The sequence below is a fragment of the Cyprinus carpio genome, chromosome A21 (genome assembly GCF_018340385.1).
Source record: "Cyprinus carpio isolate SPL01 chromosome A21, ASM1834038v1, whole genome shotgun sequence".
Taxonomy (NCBI): domain Eukaryota; kingdom Metazoa; phylum Chordata; class Actinopteri; order Cypriniformes; family Cyprinidae; genus Cyprinus; species Cyprinus carpio.
This window is the reverse complement of record NC_056592.1, coordinates 20,914,636-20,933,054: the sequence shown is the minus strand read 5'-3', so window position 1 is coordinate 20,933,054 and position 18,419 is coordinate 20,914,636. Positions and strand designations below refer to the sequence as shown.

The 18,419-nt window shown below is 37.7% G+C and overlaps 1 protein-coding gene across 1 annotated transcript in view; it reads left to right on the top strand.

Annotated features, from left to right (window-relative positions):
- Window positions 1-2,764: 2,764 nt before the first annotated feature.
- LOC109061043 (calcium/calmodulin-dependent protein kinase type II subunit alpha) overlaps window positions 2,765-18,419 on the top strand; it is a 48,704-nt gene continuing 33,049 nt past the window's right edge. The window contains 3 exon segments of the mRNA XM_042711280.1: window positions 2,765-3,063; window positions 4,406-4,500; window positions 18,347-18,406. Of these exon segments, the coding sequence (XP_042567214.1) occupies window positions 3,002-3,063; window positions 4,406-4,500; window positions 18,347-18,406 (217 nt within the window). The 5' untranslated portion in view covers window positions 2,765-3,001.

Below are 18,419 nucleotides of genomic sequence, written 5' to 3'. Positions count from 1 at the left end.
AATCACTTTTTAAAACTGTTGTTCCATTATTACCGATTAGCAGATTTTCACTCATATCTGATCTTAAATCTTGACATGTACATGCAAAGACCCATTTGTCACATGCTGGGATACTTCATGGGTGTGAAAGCAAATGATGGGATACAAAGTCAAAATGTAGGTATTTTCAACTATATGCAATGCTGTGCAGACCTACCAGTGTCTGTCTTGAAGCAGTGTGTGTTAGTTAGAAATTTTGTCCGTCCTGAGACAGTGTCAATGCTGAGTCACTAGCTATATTGTATGCAACCAAATAATTTTTTTAATAATCATGTTTATTAATGGCTTAATTGGACTGAAAAGGCTTCATGTAAACACCTCAATTGGTCTGACTCATGTTGATCTGAATGTAGTCTGATTGAAACAGCTGCTGTAGATATGAAACAATCTGTTCAAGTGGAAATGCAATGCCATTTAAATCATCGAATCTGATTATTTCTCAGTCAGACTCAAATATACCTTGCAGTACTTGCTATAACGCTTTTCAGATATATTTTTACAAATGTCAGCAAGGCAAAATGCAGATTATGCTCATGTAAACATACCAAATGTGATGTCATCAAAGTACTGCAAGAGTAATTCAAGAGCAGATCAGAGTGGCTCCAGAGTGGCTACATGAGCTCAAAAGTTTGTTTATCTGACAAATATTGCATCTATTTCACATTCAATAAAGAAAGTACCCAAACTGCTCTCTTTTCTACACCGCCCCGTAGGGTCACATAGGAATATTTGAGATCCATTAATCTTTATGGTTTTATCATTTCATGCTTACTTTCAGTTTACAGTCTGTACTCACAGATAAATTTAATTTAAATTTAAACTGTGAGTACAGTTTACACTTTAGTTTGGGGACCAATTCTCACTATTAACTAACCATTTACTATGACTTTTGCCTCAATTTACTCCCAATTTGCTGCGTATTAATAGTTAGTAAGGTAGTTGTTATGTTTAGGTATGATGATTAAGGGATCTAAAATATGGCCATGTAGAATAAGCCATTAATTTGTGCTTTATAAGTCCTAATAAACAGCCAATATGCTAGTAATGTGCATGCTAATAAGCAGCTAGTTAATATTCGATAATTGATCCCAAAACTAAAGAGTTACCCTATTTTAATACATTTGTAGCTCCTTTTGTAAATTTAGAAATCTCTGCCCATTGATTCATAATACAGTTATTCATTTGTTAAAATATTATAAAAGATCATTTTAATAAATAACAACAAAAAGGAGTCACTCTAAATAGTTATAATATTACTATGGTATAATATTATTTAAACCCCTTTATGATAAAATATGTGGATTTAATCAATCTTAAACCCATTGTGAATTAAAGACAGTATGAGGTTTAGCTAATGTTATTAACTAATGTTATTAACTCTCACATCATTAAATTTTAGTGAAGGCTTCAGTGACATGAAAATAAATGATGCCGTTTATGTATGGTCTGACTCTATAAAGTGGATGGCAAATGTAATCCTAAAATACACAGTCAAATACAAAAGAACTACAAAAATAAATTATTCATCACAAAATTGATGCAACTTACAATGTCAGTGCAGTGACCGTTTGCTAGGATGCAGCCTGGCTGTAAGTGACTTGGTCGTCATGGAAACGACACTATATGTAAAATTGATGCATATAGTTAAAAAAAATGAACCTCAACCTGTTACCTTTTTTTCATCTTGTAAATGTGTATCCTTCAGCTGTAGGTTTGTTGAGAGTGAAGCGGGCTCGATGATATGGGCAAAGGTTTTTTTGTTTGTTTTTTTCATCAGGCAAATGGGAGAAAATTCTCACTTTTAAGTCTCTTTTGATAAAAAAAAAAAAAATCTGCTAAATGAAAGAATGACTAAATGACTAAAAAACAGTCAATAAAAGTAACATCAGAAATAATGATACTCTAATGCACTCACAGTAATCATATCAGATAATGCTGAATTACATCAGATATAGTATCTACATTTTGTTTGAATTAAACAAGTTCCACAAGTTTGTTAGACCCAGAGAATGAATGTAAACCTTTTTTTTCTCTCTCACAATTAAACTCCAAAGAGTAGCTACTTTTTATTTTAGGGCTCCATGAAATGCATTTTATTTTTCCCCAAATTCTGTGTTTTCCATTGAATTTTTTCTGAATTCTGTGTTTTATAATTTAATACTAGTGCCGTCAATCGATTAAATTATTTTTTTTTAAAAAACATATTAATCGCACATTTTTCCCCCTGAAATTATTCACGATTAATCCATTATCCATTTATATTGCAATAATTTCATTCAGGTTTTAGACTGGAATTTAGAAGATTGTAAGATTAGATCATTCGGGACTCTTTTAGATGCCACTGGTCCCTAACCTGTCCCTATGATCCACTTTGGATAAATTCTGTATTGTTTCTTCTCTATTATTCCCATTAATATAGAGAAAAAGACAGACATCATTAAATCCATGTACAAAGGAATTTCTACTAATAGCAATAGAAGGCCATCCCAATATTTAAAAAAGATACGCTGCAATGCTTAGATTTGAATGAATTGATTTCAACTGAATGCAAATATAAAGAAGTACTGTAGGCATCATTTTATCCGAGAGTATTTAAAATAGCTATTTTTGACATCTCTTCATACAGTATATGCAGACTGCTGTGAAGTAACAGTGTGATGCACACTGAAGGTGTGTGGGTGTGTTTTACTGTCTGCATGGCTTCATGTGTGTGAGCATGTGAGGAGAGGAGGAGGATGCGGCTGCCATGGTAACGAGGGCTGTGTATGGAGGACAGCAGCCAGTCGCAGGCAGCCACAAAAAGATCTATCCTTTTTTTCCTCATTCCACTTCCACTTTTCCGATATAGAAAACGATCTCCGGAGCAGGCGTTTGGTCACGCTTCTGTCCCTCCTGACTGACGTTTCTAACGCTTCACCTCACAACACTCTCATCAGACGCAGGAAACGCACACACTTCCAGAATGGCAACCATCACCTGCACGCGCTTCACAGAGGAATACCAGCTGTTTGAGGAACTGGGAAAGTAAGTTCTAATAGCTGCATTTCTTTGAATCGATGTGAAGGTATGTTTGAGCTGCACAATGGCCCGAGATGTTATTTTCATTCCAGTGCAATGCTTTTTTAACATATCAGCTCATGTTAAGAGTGTTAACTGTCAGACAGCTTGTGCATTAAAGAACAACGTAGCTGGAAAAAATCCCTGATGGACAGAACCACAAATCCACTTTGAGTTTCATGTGAAACTGGGTGCGAGGCAAATCTGGTAGCGGTTGGTCTGAATGTAGCATATTGTGAAATCACTGGAATCAGAATGTGTAGAAATGATCAGTATGTACTAACTTGAGAATGCACATAATGCATCTTGCATTATATAACAAGCAGATACTGGGTGGAGGAGATCCACAGAGGAAATTACTTAAAAGTTCAGTGGCGAGATCTGAAGAGTCTTTCCAACATTATGCCATTAACGGTGCATTAAAACAATCTCATGCTTTCAGAGCGATAAAAAAATAAAAAAAATGTTACAATGTTGAGTGTTAGCACAATCATGTTGTAATTTAAATGTAGTCATAGCTTAGTTTGCAGACAACAACCCAAATGTATTTTGCCAAATTTGCTGTAAGAAGATACATTATATATATATATATATATATATATATATATATATATATATATATATATGTGTGTGTGTGTGTGTGTGTGTGTGTGTGTGTGTGTGTGTGTGTATATATATATATATATATATATATATATATATATATATATATATATATAGTATATGCATCGCAAGACACCTTACAGTACAATACAATGAAATGAGCCAGCTTATAATTACATTCATGAACATTGTGAGTGTAATTTAGATACCTGTACGTTGATGCATATAGTGCCAGTAACAATGCTGTGAAATGTTGAGGCACAAGTACAAAAAATCTGCTTGCTTCCCTCTTTCCATCCACCCACTCTGTACTACAGCATTTTTTTTTCCTGAGCGAGTGCACTGTATACTTGTTTTCTTGATTTGAGAGCATGTAACACCTCTACAGAGATGGGTCTTCAACTCCATCTGGCCTTGTGCCCACTGCTCTACTCCCACACACACCCTCATACCGAACACACACACAAACACACACACACACACACACATACACACACGTCTTTTTCTGTGGGCAGTCAAACTGCTTACATAATTGCATTTGTGGGTGGCAATCCAATTCAGACATTGAAATATTGCATAATCCAATATATTACTGCTTGCCTAGCAGGTAAACCTGCGTCTTTTTCTTGAAGTTTACATTCACAGTGCAATGCTACACTAAATGTTCAACATACAGACATTGCTTCCATGTTCTTCTGATTTTTAGGGGAGCCTTTTCTGTGGTGCGGAGATGTGTGAAAGTTCTCTCAGGGCAAGAGTATGCTGCTAAGATCATCAACACCAAGAAGCTGTCTACTCGGGGTAGGTACATGGATCAGTCCAACAAACAGTTCAAATACTATAACAACATCAAAGTTCGGGATTGTAAGCAATCATTAGGAACGACAGAAGATCAGCAGTGGACTCAATTTATAGTTGATTTATTGCCAGTCTATAGATGATCTGTAGGTTTTGTCTGTAGGCTTATTTCGTATTATCAGGAAATATGTATAGCTATGTATCTCATGTGAGACAGGAATTACCTCAAGGTAATCTTCATGCAGTCACTAATAAGTCTATAAAAGACAAAAAAAAAAAATTTTTTTTTTTACATTATTTTTACCTTATAACAATCACTTACTCTCATTTGTGACAAATACGTGGGCACTTTTAGAAATGACATACACTTATGACGACTAGTGAATGCTGTGTTGAGGTCAAGTGCAAACTCAGTATTAAACCCAAATACATTGCCCAAATACAGCCGTCATGCCATTATTAACATCTGACATGTTAGATTATATAAGCAGGAACTGTCAGGGATGAGGCTGATTTTTTTTTAATTTTTCATCAGTTTAATCATAGTGAATGTTAGAAAATTGTTGTTTTGGCAACAGGGTCTAAATGCTGTTTCATTACTTATTGTGACTGTAAAGTAAGTTGCGAATAACACAACTGGATGGTATATATATATATATATATATATATAATTGAATTATGATTGACTGAAGTTCCTGGATTACTATACATGCATTTATCTTCTTCATCTTCTTTTTTTTTGTTTTTGTTTTTTTAAGAAATTTCCTTATAAATGGTGATTGTCGTATGATTGTCATAGCTGAAAAAGGAAGGCTTTTTTCCTGGAAGCTGATACTGTAAAAGCTGAAAGTCAAGTAGAGCAGTAGGAGGCAGTGATATACCCTGAAGGCAGCCGCACACCTCCTACACCATGTTGCCAAGCACACATCATGTTATATGCTTCAAATAGTAGCTACTGTACTTGCATTGTTGTTTTAATGGGTTTTTAGACAATGCAGTGTGCATGCGATCCATCATCGCAGCTAAGAGTTTTTCTATCAGTCTCCAACAGCCGACCAATTCAAACACATTACATGTATATGTATTACTTCATAATGCAGTAATAAAATTAGTAAAAAAAATAAAATAAAAAAAGTAATGCACATTTTAAGAGAAGACATTCTATTCTATTCTATTCTATTCTATTCTATTCTATTCTATTCTATTCTATTCTAATAGATCGGTTTCTGTGTGTGTGAAAACAGAGGAAGTAACATTTGGTAAGAAAATAATGTGAGATTTCCAGAAGAGGGAAAGTACATGGCAGCGGTGGCTAAAAGATATTGGCATCCTTGCACTTTTTTTTTTCAAATAATACACAATTTCTTCCAAAAAATGTTGGAATAAAAACTGAATTTGTTATCCATATATGTATGTGTGCAGTTGAACAAAGCAAAATGCTAATTCCACAGAGAAATCTGGCATGGTCAAAATTACTGACACCTTCTAGAGATAGTTAAAAAATAATTAGATTTCATGCAAGAATTTGTATTTATTTATTTATTTACTTTGCAACTGAACCTTCTTATGGCGAGATGAAAGTGATTGCAGTATAATAATCATGCATTCAACCATTTTGAATAGAGAAAATGACTCATTCTCCTGTTTGTGTTACAATGAGCATGAACAAAAGAAAGAAAAGCATAGAACTATCTGAGGTCATGCACAAGATTATAGCCAAGCACGGACAATCTCATCGCTACAAGTGCATTTCAAGGGACATCAGTGTTTCTCTTTCCACCATACGTAAAGTTAGCAAGACATTTATGGCCCATGGTGTTGTAGCCAACAGCACTGGACTTAGCCACATAAAAAAACTTGATAGAAGACTGCGTTGAAGGATTGTTTGAATGGTGGAGAAAGCACTTCTGTCAGCTTCCACCAGATTCAAGATGCCCGTCAGATACAAGGTATGACAGCTTCAAAGAAAGGGAGTTATGTGGTATGAGAAATCCATGAGGACCCCACTGACTGACATAAGAAAGCACTACTGCAATTTGCCAGAACTGAATTTCGGTGTGGGATTATTGTGGGGAAATGTAGGCTACTCATTCCTGCAGGTTCTGCGCTTATAACGCAGGAAATTCCCACAAACATTTCAGCGTGAAAGACGATCGGGACAGATGACGGAATGTAGAATTTCCATGTGTTTTTAAGTCTTGACAATTGAAACATTCAAGCGAAAGAAGACCTGAAAGAGAACTCAATACAAGCAATACAGTACTCACACGCTCTCTGAGAGACTGATTTCTGTGCAATTAGTTAAACTGCACAACTTATTATGAAGTTGAATACATTTCTGTACTTTTGTACCTGATTATTACTGTTAGATCTACCTGAAAGATTTAAAGCACCGTTCATTTTATTTGTATCTAGCTATTGTATTTATTTGAGCTATTGCCTGTCATTTATTTGTACTAATTCTATTACTGACTGTTTATTTTTAGTTTAATTCATAGTCTGAAATCAAAGTTTTCCCAAAAACTAAATTCAGGCCCTGGTGTGCATGGCATCATGAATCAAGTAAATAAGGTTTTTTGGTGCACATGTCGGAAAAAGTGTCAGAAAGCTGGGTCTCTGTCAAAACACACAAAAACTACAGCAAACTTCAAAAGATCCTAAAAAACTTCAAAAATCATTCAAAGTGACAAAACATGACATACATTCAACAAATCCAAACCACACATGTGATGTGACATGACATACAGTCAAGTATGGTGACCCATACTCAGAATTCGTGCTCTGCATTTAACCCACCCAAAGTGCACACACACATCAAATTATTATATTTATATTTAAAAAGTTAAATTGTCTTACTTTCATCTCTATTCTAGCCTGAATAATCTTGGAACTTTTCATTATAGCTGGTGTCAAGTTGCTGCCTCCTTAAATGAATCACTTTGTTGCATTCCTTATTTGTAATGCACCCTTATTAGAAAGCATAGGCTACATGAATAAATGTGGTTAGCAGTACATATGTGTCAGAAGAAAATGTTACTGAAAACCTTTGGGTGTTTTTTTATTTTTATTTTTATTTAAATGCAAAGACATAAAGAAGAATAATTGACTCCTTGAATAATTTAAAGGTCCAGAGTCTTTATTCTGCTTATGGTTACCACACCACTCAAGACAAATGTCTTATTTCAGATTTTAGTCATTAAAATAGTTTGTGTATCATCTGTGGAAGAGAAGGCAGGAGCAAAAAAAAAAGAATATTTTACCTAGTGTGTAAAATTCAAAGCATGAAAAAAAAAAAAAAAAATCCACATTAAATTCAAAATGGTCAACTTGTCAGGCAAAGTTATTGACTGTAATTCAGTTGTCTAGCTTGATGAGAACAATATACAGTACTGAGTTCGGGGACTAAGTAAAACTTAGTCACAAGAGGTGCTACAGAGAAAACCCAACCACCCTTCTATCGCCATGTCCATTTCTTAACTTTAACACTGCATCCTGCACACACGATAAGGTTTTGTCCTAACCAGCAGAGACATTCGGCGAGCGACAAGGGACTCTATTTTAGAAATGGTGTCTATTTCTGCGATGTCGCGGCTGGAACAACAACATATAAACTGACAATGATATTTTCAAGTACTGATAATATGCTTTATTCAATGTTAAAATAAATTTAAGGAAACAAAAATGTTTAAAATGTCAACTCTATCTGAACAAATAAGTGTATTCAATGAAAAAGATTGTATAAGTCACTCAGTATGTATTTTTAAGAATGTTAAAATGGTTAAAAAATGGACTGGAAAAGTCACTTTAAAATAAACAAAACAAATGCCAGCTGCAAATAAACCAGGCCAACCCAGGCTCATTGGAAATATGTGCTTGTGGTGAAGTTTCTGCAACACCGATTTCCGTGGCAGTTTCAAAGTGAAGTGTCCCGTGAGTGGCGCTAAAACATGTGTTCAATAATTGACCATGGCCACATTTTTATTAAGTTGGTACAAGTACACAATGCTGTGTTGTTGTTTTTTTTACATTGCGTCAGGCACGTATTGCTGCGGTTCAGAATTCAAATGTCCATGGAGTGTCACTAAAAGGTTGATGCTCTATCATGTTGGAAAATACACAAAACCCAACCCTAAACTTACCAGTCATTCTTCATTTTCTGTATTGAACAATGACCTGAAATCCTATAACCTCAGGGTCCATCTAATGAGTCAAGAAGTCTTTGGTGCATTAAAAACCCGTAACAGTGCTGCATGGTCAGTATACATCACAAAAGGTACTCCCTCAAGATAATGATGCCCTTTCTCAACTGCCCAGACAACAGCAAAACATTTGGAGGTTAAATAATTTAACTCCTCTCATGTTTCTGAAGGCATAAGGAGTAACATGCTCTTTAACACTGATCATCTGTTTGAGCATGGCTCTCGAATGTCCTTATTAACCCATGCCACTCATAATCCAAACATACTTTTGGCCTGGATGACAGCTAGATGTTAAGCATGTTCCTTATGAGGCCACAAAAATCTATGTGGCGGAATACAGTCTATTTTTCATGGGCTTTGAGCTTGTTAACTTCAGTCTAAAGGCCAGGACACACCAAGCTGACTTCAAAGAACTAGCAGCGACGAAAGCCGATGGTGTTGTCGCCTCACGTCGGCAGCTTCAGACCAAAAAGCTGTGCTCGAACACACAGCACAGACTACAGCTGACGGCAAACTAACACGTGCTTTCAGCGCATGCGTGAGATGAATTAACTGTCTATATCAGCAGCTATCAATAGTATATATTCGTCATTCAAAAGGAGCCTGTCCTCCAACAAAAAACGACCATATAGGTGCAAGCACCTTATTACGACCTATATTTACGTTTTAAAGTTAAGCGGCCTCTAGCGGGCGTAAAAATAATGACAGTATCGCGTTGCGTCTGTCGTCATGAAATGACGTATAACGTCATGACCAATCAAAACGCACGTTTATTTAAATGCAATGTGTGGACTTTTTACACCGATCTCACAGTAATTCGTACATATTTTACTAGGTGGCTTATTCGTTCGAATGACCACACCTAACCCCACCCCCTAAACCTAACCCTCACAGAAATCATGCTAAATTATGATTTATTGAGCATATACACTTTACATGCACGTCCGTTGTCTGGGATCGAACCCATGATAGCATGATTGCATATCAAGGGATAACGCAATAATCTACCAACTGAGCTACACGAAACGCAAATCACAGTGCAAATAAAAGAGTACAAAACATTAATATGAAAACAACCTTTTGCCGATAGGGGCGCAATTGTAGTATACGCTCTGATGGGTCGTATTTCAGGGATTTGGACAAACGACCTATACGAGCGTATTAGTTGGAGGACAGGTTGGTATTAGAATGATTGGGAAAGTTCACGTAACATTTAATCAGCCTTCTGTCTGTACAGCCTACATTTAAGTGCTTGTTTTCATCACTTTCGCTTTAATTCTCGGCCACTGACTCGTTCGCTAAACTGAACATCCAATCAGAGCTCTCATTCTTGCCGATGGCCCAGACGCCGATACAACATGTTGAATCGGGCAAACTGCTGCCAACGTGAGTACGAGGAGAGCCAATAAGTGGAACACACCAAACAAACTAGCCCGACCGTCGCTCGCCGTCAGCCCAATGTTGGCCACGGCTGGGCGTCGGCTCGGTGTGTCCCGGCCTTAATAGTCTTGCTTCGCATTTCATTCATGTTCCTGATCTTCCTGCAAATGAAGGGTTGCTTTCTCTTTTAGTAGATTGTCTTTCTGTTTTAGACACAATGCTCTGTGGTCATGGACAAAGTCTCTTAAACATTGATCAGGACTCTGTATCGTGGCTTTCAGTCAGTAATAACTTCTACTTTTGAAGGGCAGCCGGTTGGAAGGAATGCTACCATGAATGTCCCTACCCAGTTATGGATATGGTTATGGAACACTGAGTGTCTGGCAATTGGCAGCGAGTGAGGAAATATTCACATTTCTCAATGAACATTGATTGTCTCCCTAGCAGAACCAAAACAAGGAAATTCTAGGTTAATGGGGGTCTAATATTGGAAGCAACTGGCATATTTGATGGTGTCCCTTCATTCTCTGACGAGGTTGCTACAAATGGAAAATGGATCACTGGGGTGCTGGTTTTCCTGAGATGAGCCACTTCTTATTCTAAATGTTCTATTCTAAAAACTCCTTGCTCTAATTTTATCAATGATCTGTGCTTAAATGTTTTCTGACTTTCAGGTTTGAATCCCAGATGTTATGGACTGGTCACCCATTAAGGGTGTTTATTTTTTTTTTATTTTTTTTTTATTTTTTGCCTTTGGTCCAAGATAGCACAACTCTGCATAGGACAAGCGGCTCAGATAATGGATGGATTTGAGACAGCCTATTGTAATGGTATGATCATGAGACTGTACAACATATGGCAATCAAGTCTAAAATATTTTTGTGTAACACTTTATTTTGATAGTTCACTTTGGATACTCAACTAACTATAGGTAACTCTGCAACTCCATGTCAACTAGCAGTCATTAGAGTATTAGTAATCTATCTGCTTATTATTTTGATGGTTCCCAACACACAGCCTACTGACTATAATTAATTTGCCAAGTACATGTCAACTCATTCTCCAAACCCTAACCCAACAGTCTACTGGTACTCTAATAAGAGATAGATGCAAAGTTACTTACAGTTAGTAGAATGTCTAAATTCAAAATTAGGTGTAACCGATTTTTGTACTTGTAGGTTATTCTGTTATTTACGTATGCTAACTTTCTCTCTGATAGAGGATCAGTGGAAATATTGCATTTAACTGATCGTGTAATTTTGAGAGGTTATAGATAGATAGCAAATTTATTTTCAAGTGACTGAGAACTATTAGTCACACTTTATTCTTTATTCTAAAAGTTCTCACTGTTAACTAAATGTCAGACTCTGTTCTGAGTTTTGGTTGTGTTTTGCTCCCCATTTGTTCCTGTCCTGATTATGTTGATTATTAATTTGATTCCAGGTGTTTCCTATGTTGTTCCATTGATCCCAGGTGTGTCTAATCATTAGTCCCTATTGTCTGAGTATTTAAAGAGTGTTCGGTTCCCTGTTGGTTGGTCCGCTATTGTTTATGTCAACTCCTTGTGCTAAGTGTGATTCCCGCGATATAAATAAATTCCTTGGTTGTGTACTCCTGGTCTCCTCATTCCTTGCTCTGTGTTCCCACACCGTAGCAAACCGTTACAAAATACCGGACCAAAAACAGAAAGTAAACGGCATACCTACTCCCTGAGTTTTTTTTTTTTGTTTTGTTTCGTTCTAAAGTTTTTTTTGTTTCCTGTTTTTTTTCCCGCGGCTATGGAAACTGCCACTTGTTTCATCGCCCCTAGCTCACCGAGATCTCCCGCTGGTGGAGTTCTGCAGGCTCGCCGCGGCTACGGCCCTCGATGACGCCACCATAAATTCAATTCAAGTATATTTGTGTAGCGCTTTTTATGATACAAATCGTTGCAAAGCAACTTTACAGAAAACTAAGTTTCGACAACTTTTAGTAGTAGCTTATCAGTGGTGACTGTCAGTTTATGTGCATATGGCAAAAATATCCCCGTCACCCATCACCCCGTTGATCTCCCAGACACCATGGGACTAAGCTGGAAGGAAGGAATACTCCAGTGTCTGGAGAGCGCCCTGCCCAGAGCCAGAACCAGCCTGCCGTCCGTGGTTAAGTCAAGCCCTCCGCCGGCCGTGGCTCGTCTAAGTCAGCTGGCTGTTCCTGAGTCAAGTCAGCCAGACGTTAATGTTGCAAGCCCGTCGGATGTTAATGCAGCAAGCCCACCGGACATTAATATGGCAAGCCCGACAAGCGTTCATGTGGCCCAAGTGTTGGTTCCAGCCACAGTGCACGCTCCTTGTAAGCGCCTTCCAGAGTGCCCTCCAGTGCCCGCTCCTCGTAAGTGTCCTCCAGTGTCAGCTTCAGCCCAGAGCTCGCTCCAGTGTCAGCTCCAGCCCCAGAGCTCACTCCAGTGTCAGCTCTAGCCCCAAAACTCACTCCAGTGCCAACTCCTCGAAAGCGCTTTGCTGTGCCTGCTCCTCCAGAGCACCCTCCAGTGCCAGCACCACGCAAGCGCTACCCTGATCCCCAGTTCGGCCCATTAAGGGCTCCTGATCCCCAGTTTAGCCCAGGAAGGGCTCTTGTTCCCAAGTATAGCCCAGAAAGGGCTCCTGTTCCCGAGTATAGCCCAGGAAGGGCTCCTGGTCCTGAGTTAAGCCTGGTCCTGGGTAGTAGGGCTCCAGCCGTAGAGGCGGGGGCTGGGGCTGTGGCCTTGAAGGCTGCTCCGCCATGGCCTCCCGAGTTCTCGATCCACTATGGCGCCCCGAACGGTCACTACTCTGGAGGCCCAGTGTCTCGTGTCTGTCCTGAGGGACCTCCAGAGCACCCCACCCCCCTCCACCTTTGGATGTTTTGGAATGAGAACACACCACCCTGATCCTAGCATTATTTCATACTCTTTCCCCATTTTCTCCTTATCCCAGCTCCCCATTTGTTCCTGTCCTGATTATGTTGATTATTAATTTGATTCCAGGTGTTTCCTATGTTGTTCCATTGATCCCAGGTGTGTCTAATCATTAGTCCCTATTGTCTGAGTATTTAAAGAGTGTCCTGCTCCCTGTTGGTTGGTCTGGTATTGTTTGTCAACTCCTTGTTCTACGTGTGATTCCCGCGATATGAATAAATTCCTTTGTTGTGTACCCCTGGTCTCCTCGTTCCTCACTCCGTGTTCCCACACCGTAGCAAACCGTGACACTTACTATTAACTATGACTTTTGCCTCAGTAAATGAATAATTTGCTGCTTATTAATAGTTAGTAAGGTAGTTGTTAAGTTTAGGTATGTGGTAGGATTAAGAGTTCTAAAATATGGTCATGCAGAATAAGACAAAACGTGCTTTATAAGTACTATATTATAAATAGTCAAGATGATAATGAGAATTGTTTTTGTTTTTTTTAATAAAGTGTTACCAAACTATTTAAAATGTATATTATAGGCAACAGAATGGAGCTGAGTCAAAAAAGTATATGCTGGAAAGGATTCTAACTATTATAACTCTCTGTCTACTGTCACATCATGTCAAAAGCAAATAGAGCCCATTGTAATCAAAAGACACCGTCTACACTGATTATGTTGCATCAAACTGTTGACAGTAAACAGGAAGGTGTGTATTTGGCACAGAAATACTGTCATACATCTAACTCATTTTTTAAAACTTTGGCCATGATTAGCATGAGAATCCAATTCTAGATCAGTGTAAATAACTCAGAATGCATGAAATAGTAGGAACCCCCACCCCCACCCCCAAGCTACTTAAGCCACAATAACTAAATATGAACTAAATATCATTGTTCTGAATTTTTCTTGTATGCTTTTAGTCAAGGTTCTGTAATGTGTAAATGCCTTTAAGAAATGTAAATATGCTGATGATGCTACAGTTTTGCAGTTTCTGAACATACAAAAGTTACTTTGTTGCTCTGATTTATGTGTTATTTATTGAAAACCATTAGATTGTGTCAGAAGCGTTTGACGAACAAACAGCCTCAAAAGGATAGCTAAATTTAATCCTCCAGAGAGTTTTGCATTTGTGCATCATCCAAATGAGTGGGCCGACTGAAAGCTGGGATTTCAGCGCTCTTAGAGTGCATCAAAATGAGAGGAAATGACCTTAACAAGCCCACCCAAATCAAAGTTTGGTCTCCAGAGTAGAGATATCAGAATAGTATTCCAAAAAGTTGGTATTATTAATCTAAGCATTAATATTATGGTTTTACCTAAACTGATAAGTTTGAACAGTACTGTAAGCTACAATCATCCACTTCCAAATAACTGGAAATCCCACTTATTCGATCAAATCCAAATAAAAAGTAAAATAACTGTAACAAACATGCATGCATACAGTACATTTGCTGTGAAACAATTCATTTTTCTTATGCTTTCTTTCTTTTTTGAATTTCAAATTAAAAGAACAAGTAGACTTCTATCGTATTAATATATATTGTATTGTGGGCTTATTAACTCCTTATTTCCCCAGGCTTATTAACTTACACTTGTTTCCCTACCAGCTTTTATTTAAAAAAGTGGCTAGCCAGTGCCAGCATTTTTGTTCATTTTTGCAAATCTTTCAAAGTAATCTTACACAGTCCTATACCACTTCCTGGATCAATGTTTCATATCCTGGATCCGTAACGTTAGGCAGTTTTGATGTTGTTTAATGCTTGCGTTAGCTTACATGTGCATAAGAAATTCTTCTATCTCTTGTTTCGGCTTCTTCTTTACATGTTTTTGGATCTGGAAATTCTTTACTATTCCAGAAGATGTGTAATTGCGCCCCCCACCACATAACAGAGAAAATATGGATTGCCGGAAAATTTCATCAATGCTAAGAAAAGTGTTAAGGCCTGGACACGCCAAGCCGATTTCAAAGAACTACCAGTGCCGAAAGCCGAAGGTGTTGTTGTCTCTTGTCGGTTGCGTCTGGACCAAACATCAGGACTTGAACACACCGCACAGACTACAGCTGATTGCAAACTAGCACGTGCATTCTGCACCTGCGTGTAAGGAAATATGTGTACAGCTATAGTGTACAGTATATTCGTCATTCAAAGGAAGAAGCCAAAACAAGGATATACGAGATATACGAAATGTAAACAAAATAGCACTTGCTTACCATTTTGTATATCAGTTATGTTGATAACTTTCTTCATTTTAAGTGGCTGATGTTGTTATGAAAATATTCACGTGTGGGAACGCTCCGGTGAGATAATGGAACATTAGAACAGCCTTCTGTCTGTTCTGTCTTGACTTACTCGGTCGTTTTCATCACTTTCGCTTTAATTCTCCCGCACTGACTCATTCATTAAACGGAACATCCAATCAGAGTTCTCACACGAGAACAGTGTTGCCAAGTCCGCGGTTTTCCTGTGGAATTTGGTTACTTTAACACTGTTACCGCAGGTTGTTTTTTATGTCCGCAGGTTTAAGCAACCCCAATAATGTGATATTTAGCCCCTAAAATGTGAATTTTACAAGGGGAACCCCAAAAAAATGTGTATTTTACCTCACCAGAATGTGATTTTTACCAGAGGATCCCCCTTAAAACACGACTGGGCTAGTTTTGAGTAGCGATTGGGTGGGTTTTGATGTGAAAACCTGGCAACCCTGCACAAGAACCAACATGTGGTACACATCATGAAGACAGACGCTCTCTGATGACCGACTGCTGACAGTCTTTGTGTGTCCTGGACTTTAAGGGTCACTTACCCTAATAAAAATATGATACAAGGTCACCTTGTCCAGGGTTAATATCTAATCTCATGTTGACCCAAACTATTCAGGGGTGCGTTTCCCAAAAGCATTCACCAACTATGTTTTATCATTACCAACATAATTATATGATTCAGTGCTTTCTGAATACAAATAGTCTGCCAGTGGGAAAGAAAGTGTCATGGTGTGTCAGTGAGCGATGATGAACAATGCCCTGTAGAAGTTTGTACTGACGTAACAATACTGTATACTGGTGCTAAATGTCATTTGAAAAAACATTCAGCCTGTTAAATTCTAAGAGAGAGTTTGAGTGGTTAAATGTGACATTACGTAGTCCTGGTGGTCATTTAGATTGCTTGGCCAAATTCTAGTGAGCACAACATACAAAGGATGTTTGTACACATTCCCAGTGTAAGTCATCTGTGAACAAAGTGTGAACAACTTGCTAAGCTGAGCCACAGCATCCACAACGGAGCTTGTTAAATGCAATTTGGTAAGCACAGAGCTCTTAAAACAGAGCCAGTTAAAGGAAAACGCACAGCCATATGCGCTGCACAGACTCCCTACAGACTGGCACACACAAATGATGCCACGGCCAAAACACTGCAGACTTGAAGTTAAATTAAATACTTCAGTACTGTATTATTATTTTTGGACATTTTAAGAATAGGCCGTTATATGATTCTGGTGGTGATTCTGATGCCCAAGGAAAGATATAACACGACTTAAAAATTATCTTCTGAAATCCTTTTGTGATTATATATGGCACTGTAAAAAAATGAGCAGATCTCATGAAACGTTTTGTCCTTCAACTGCATATTTTGATACTGAAACAAACACTTTCTAGAAAAAAAATGCATAATATTAGACAGGTTCTTTCCTAGTTGTAAACAAGCAAGCTCATAGATCATAATGAGAAACAAATGCTATTTGAAAGTCAAGTTTATAGCTTGAAAACTTCAGACACGAGATGATGGGTCAGGTAAATATTGTAAAAGGCATACGAAGAAACACTGTACTCCGCATGCATCCTGTTTATTCCCATAATATACTTTGACATTCTGATGACAGAAGCTTGGTGTCTACAATGAATAGCAAAGGGCTTACGGGACATCCTCCATGTTTTATTCATGACTGCAGATGTGGAAGAATACAGTGAGCGAATCCAGGAATTAAAATTTGGGCCAAAACAAAATAAAACTCTATTACATGTTGTATTTGATAGATTTAAAAATATATATTTTTGACATTTAATAGAGAAATAGGTCTAAGGAGCTACAATCTAGTTCATCTTCGCCTGGCTTCAGGAAAAGTGTAATGAGAGCCTCTGTGAGGCTTGATGGCAATTCTGATTCTGTTCATAAAAATAATTAAACATGATAATAAGCAGTAAGGTCATTTGTGAGGAGAATGTTTTGTAGAACTCGACACAGAAACGTCTGAACCTGGGGCCTTCTTATTCTGCATATAAGCTGTGAATGCTCTGCAATACCCAAGCCATTTGGGAGAATGAGTTCGCAGACTGGCTAATTATTATTAACATTACTATAATTTCCCTTGTCATTTGAGGTGTTACATAGAGCTTACATTATAAAACATTTAAACTATGTAACTGTAAACGTAAATTAGGTCAGTGGATCCACAACAGCCCTGGTGCCTGCACTGTGTTGTTATTATTTTGTCATTAGTGCTCTGCATTCTTATTGGTTTTTTGGCCACGTGTGATTTAATGCATAAGATCTGTGAACTGCATGCCCTAAGAATGTGCTGTTGCTGGCAGATCTCCATTACTGAAAATCACATTTTATTTGGCATAAGCAAAGTATTTCGAAAGTACACATTAATTGGCAACATGCTTGAGCAAACTAATCAAAGTGAATATTTCTGAATATTTTTATGATTCCATTTATTTTTATTTTTCACACTTCAAATCTTGCATGTTTGAAGTGTGTTTGTGTGTAAGCATTCGTATCTTGAGAAGGCCCTGCCAACTAATGGCTATAGGCAACAATCCTGAATTTTTAGCGTCATTGTTATGAATAAATTGAGTCAAAGAAATGTTGCCGATAATGTAGAAACCTGTGTTGCATTTAAGATGTTAAGATGTTCTTGATGTTGGTGTTGGATAGCAAACATTTTATATAGTGTGTGATATGGATTTTAAAGCTTAGAAGTGGCTTTGAAGTGAAATATGTCATAGTGGAAGTGGTGAAGTATGTCATTTCTACACTACTAGTGGAATTATTAAAATAAATACAGGTGTGCACTTGGTGATTTTTAACAATAATTTCTGATCATTTAAGCTGAGATCACTACAAAATGGACATTTCAACTGTCATTTCTTAACTTATTTTACCTTTTATATTGACATTGGTAAAGGCCATAGCCTTGTGGTCAGTGCTCCAAAAATTTAACTTTTAAAATTAAGAAACTGCATTTTGATGGGATGAACTTTTTTTCACAGCATAGTAAAAAAAATAGCTGTTTGATGTACCATCTTGGATTTTGAAAAATCTGTTATTATATATATTCTAGATCACCAGAAGCTGGACAGGGAGGCTAGGATCTGCAGACTGCTGAAGCACTCCAATATTGGTAAGTTCACCGC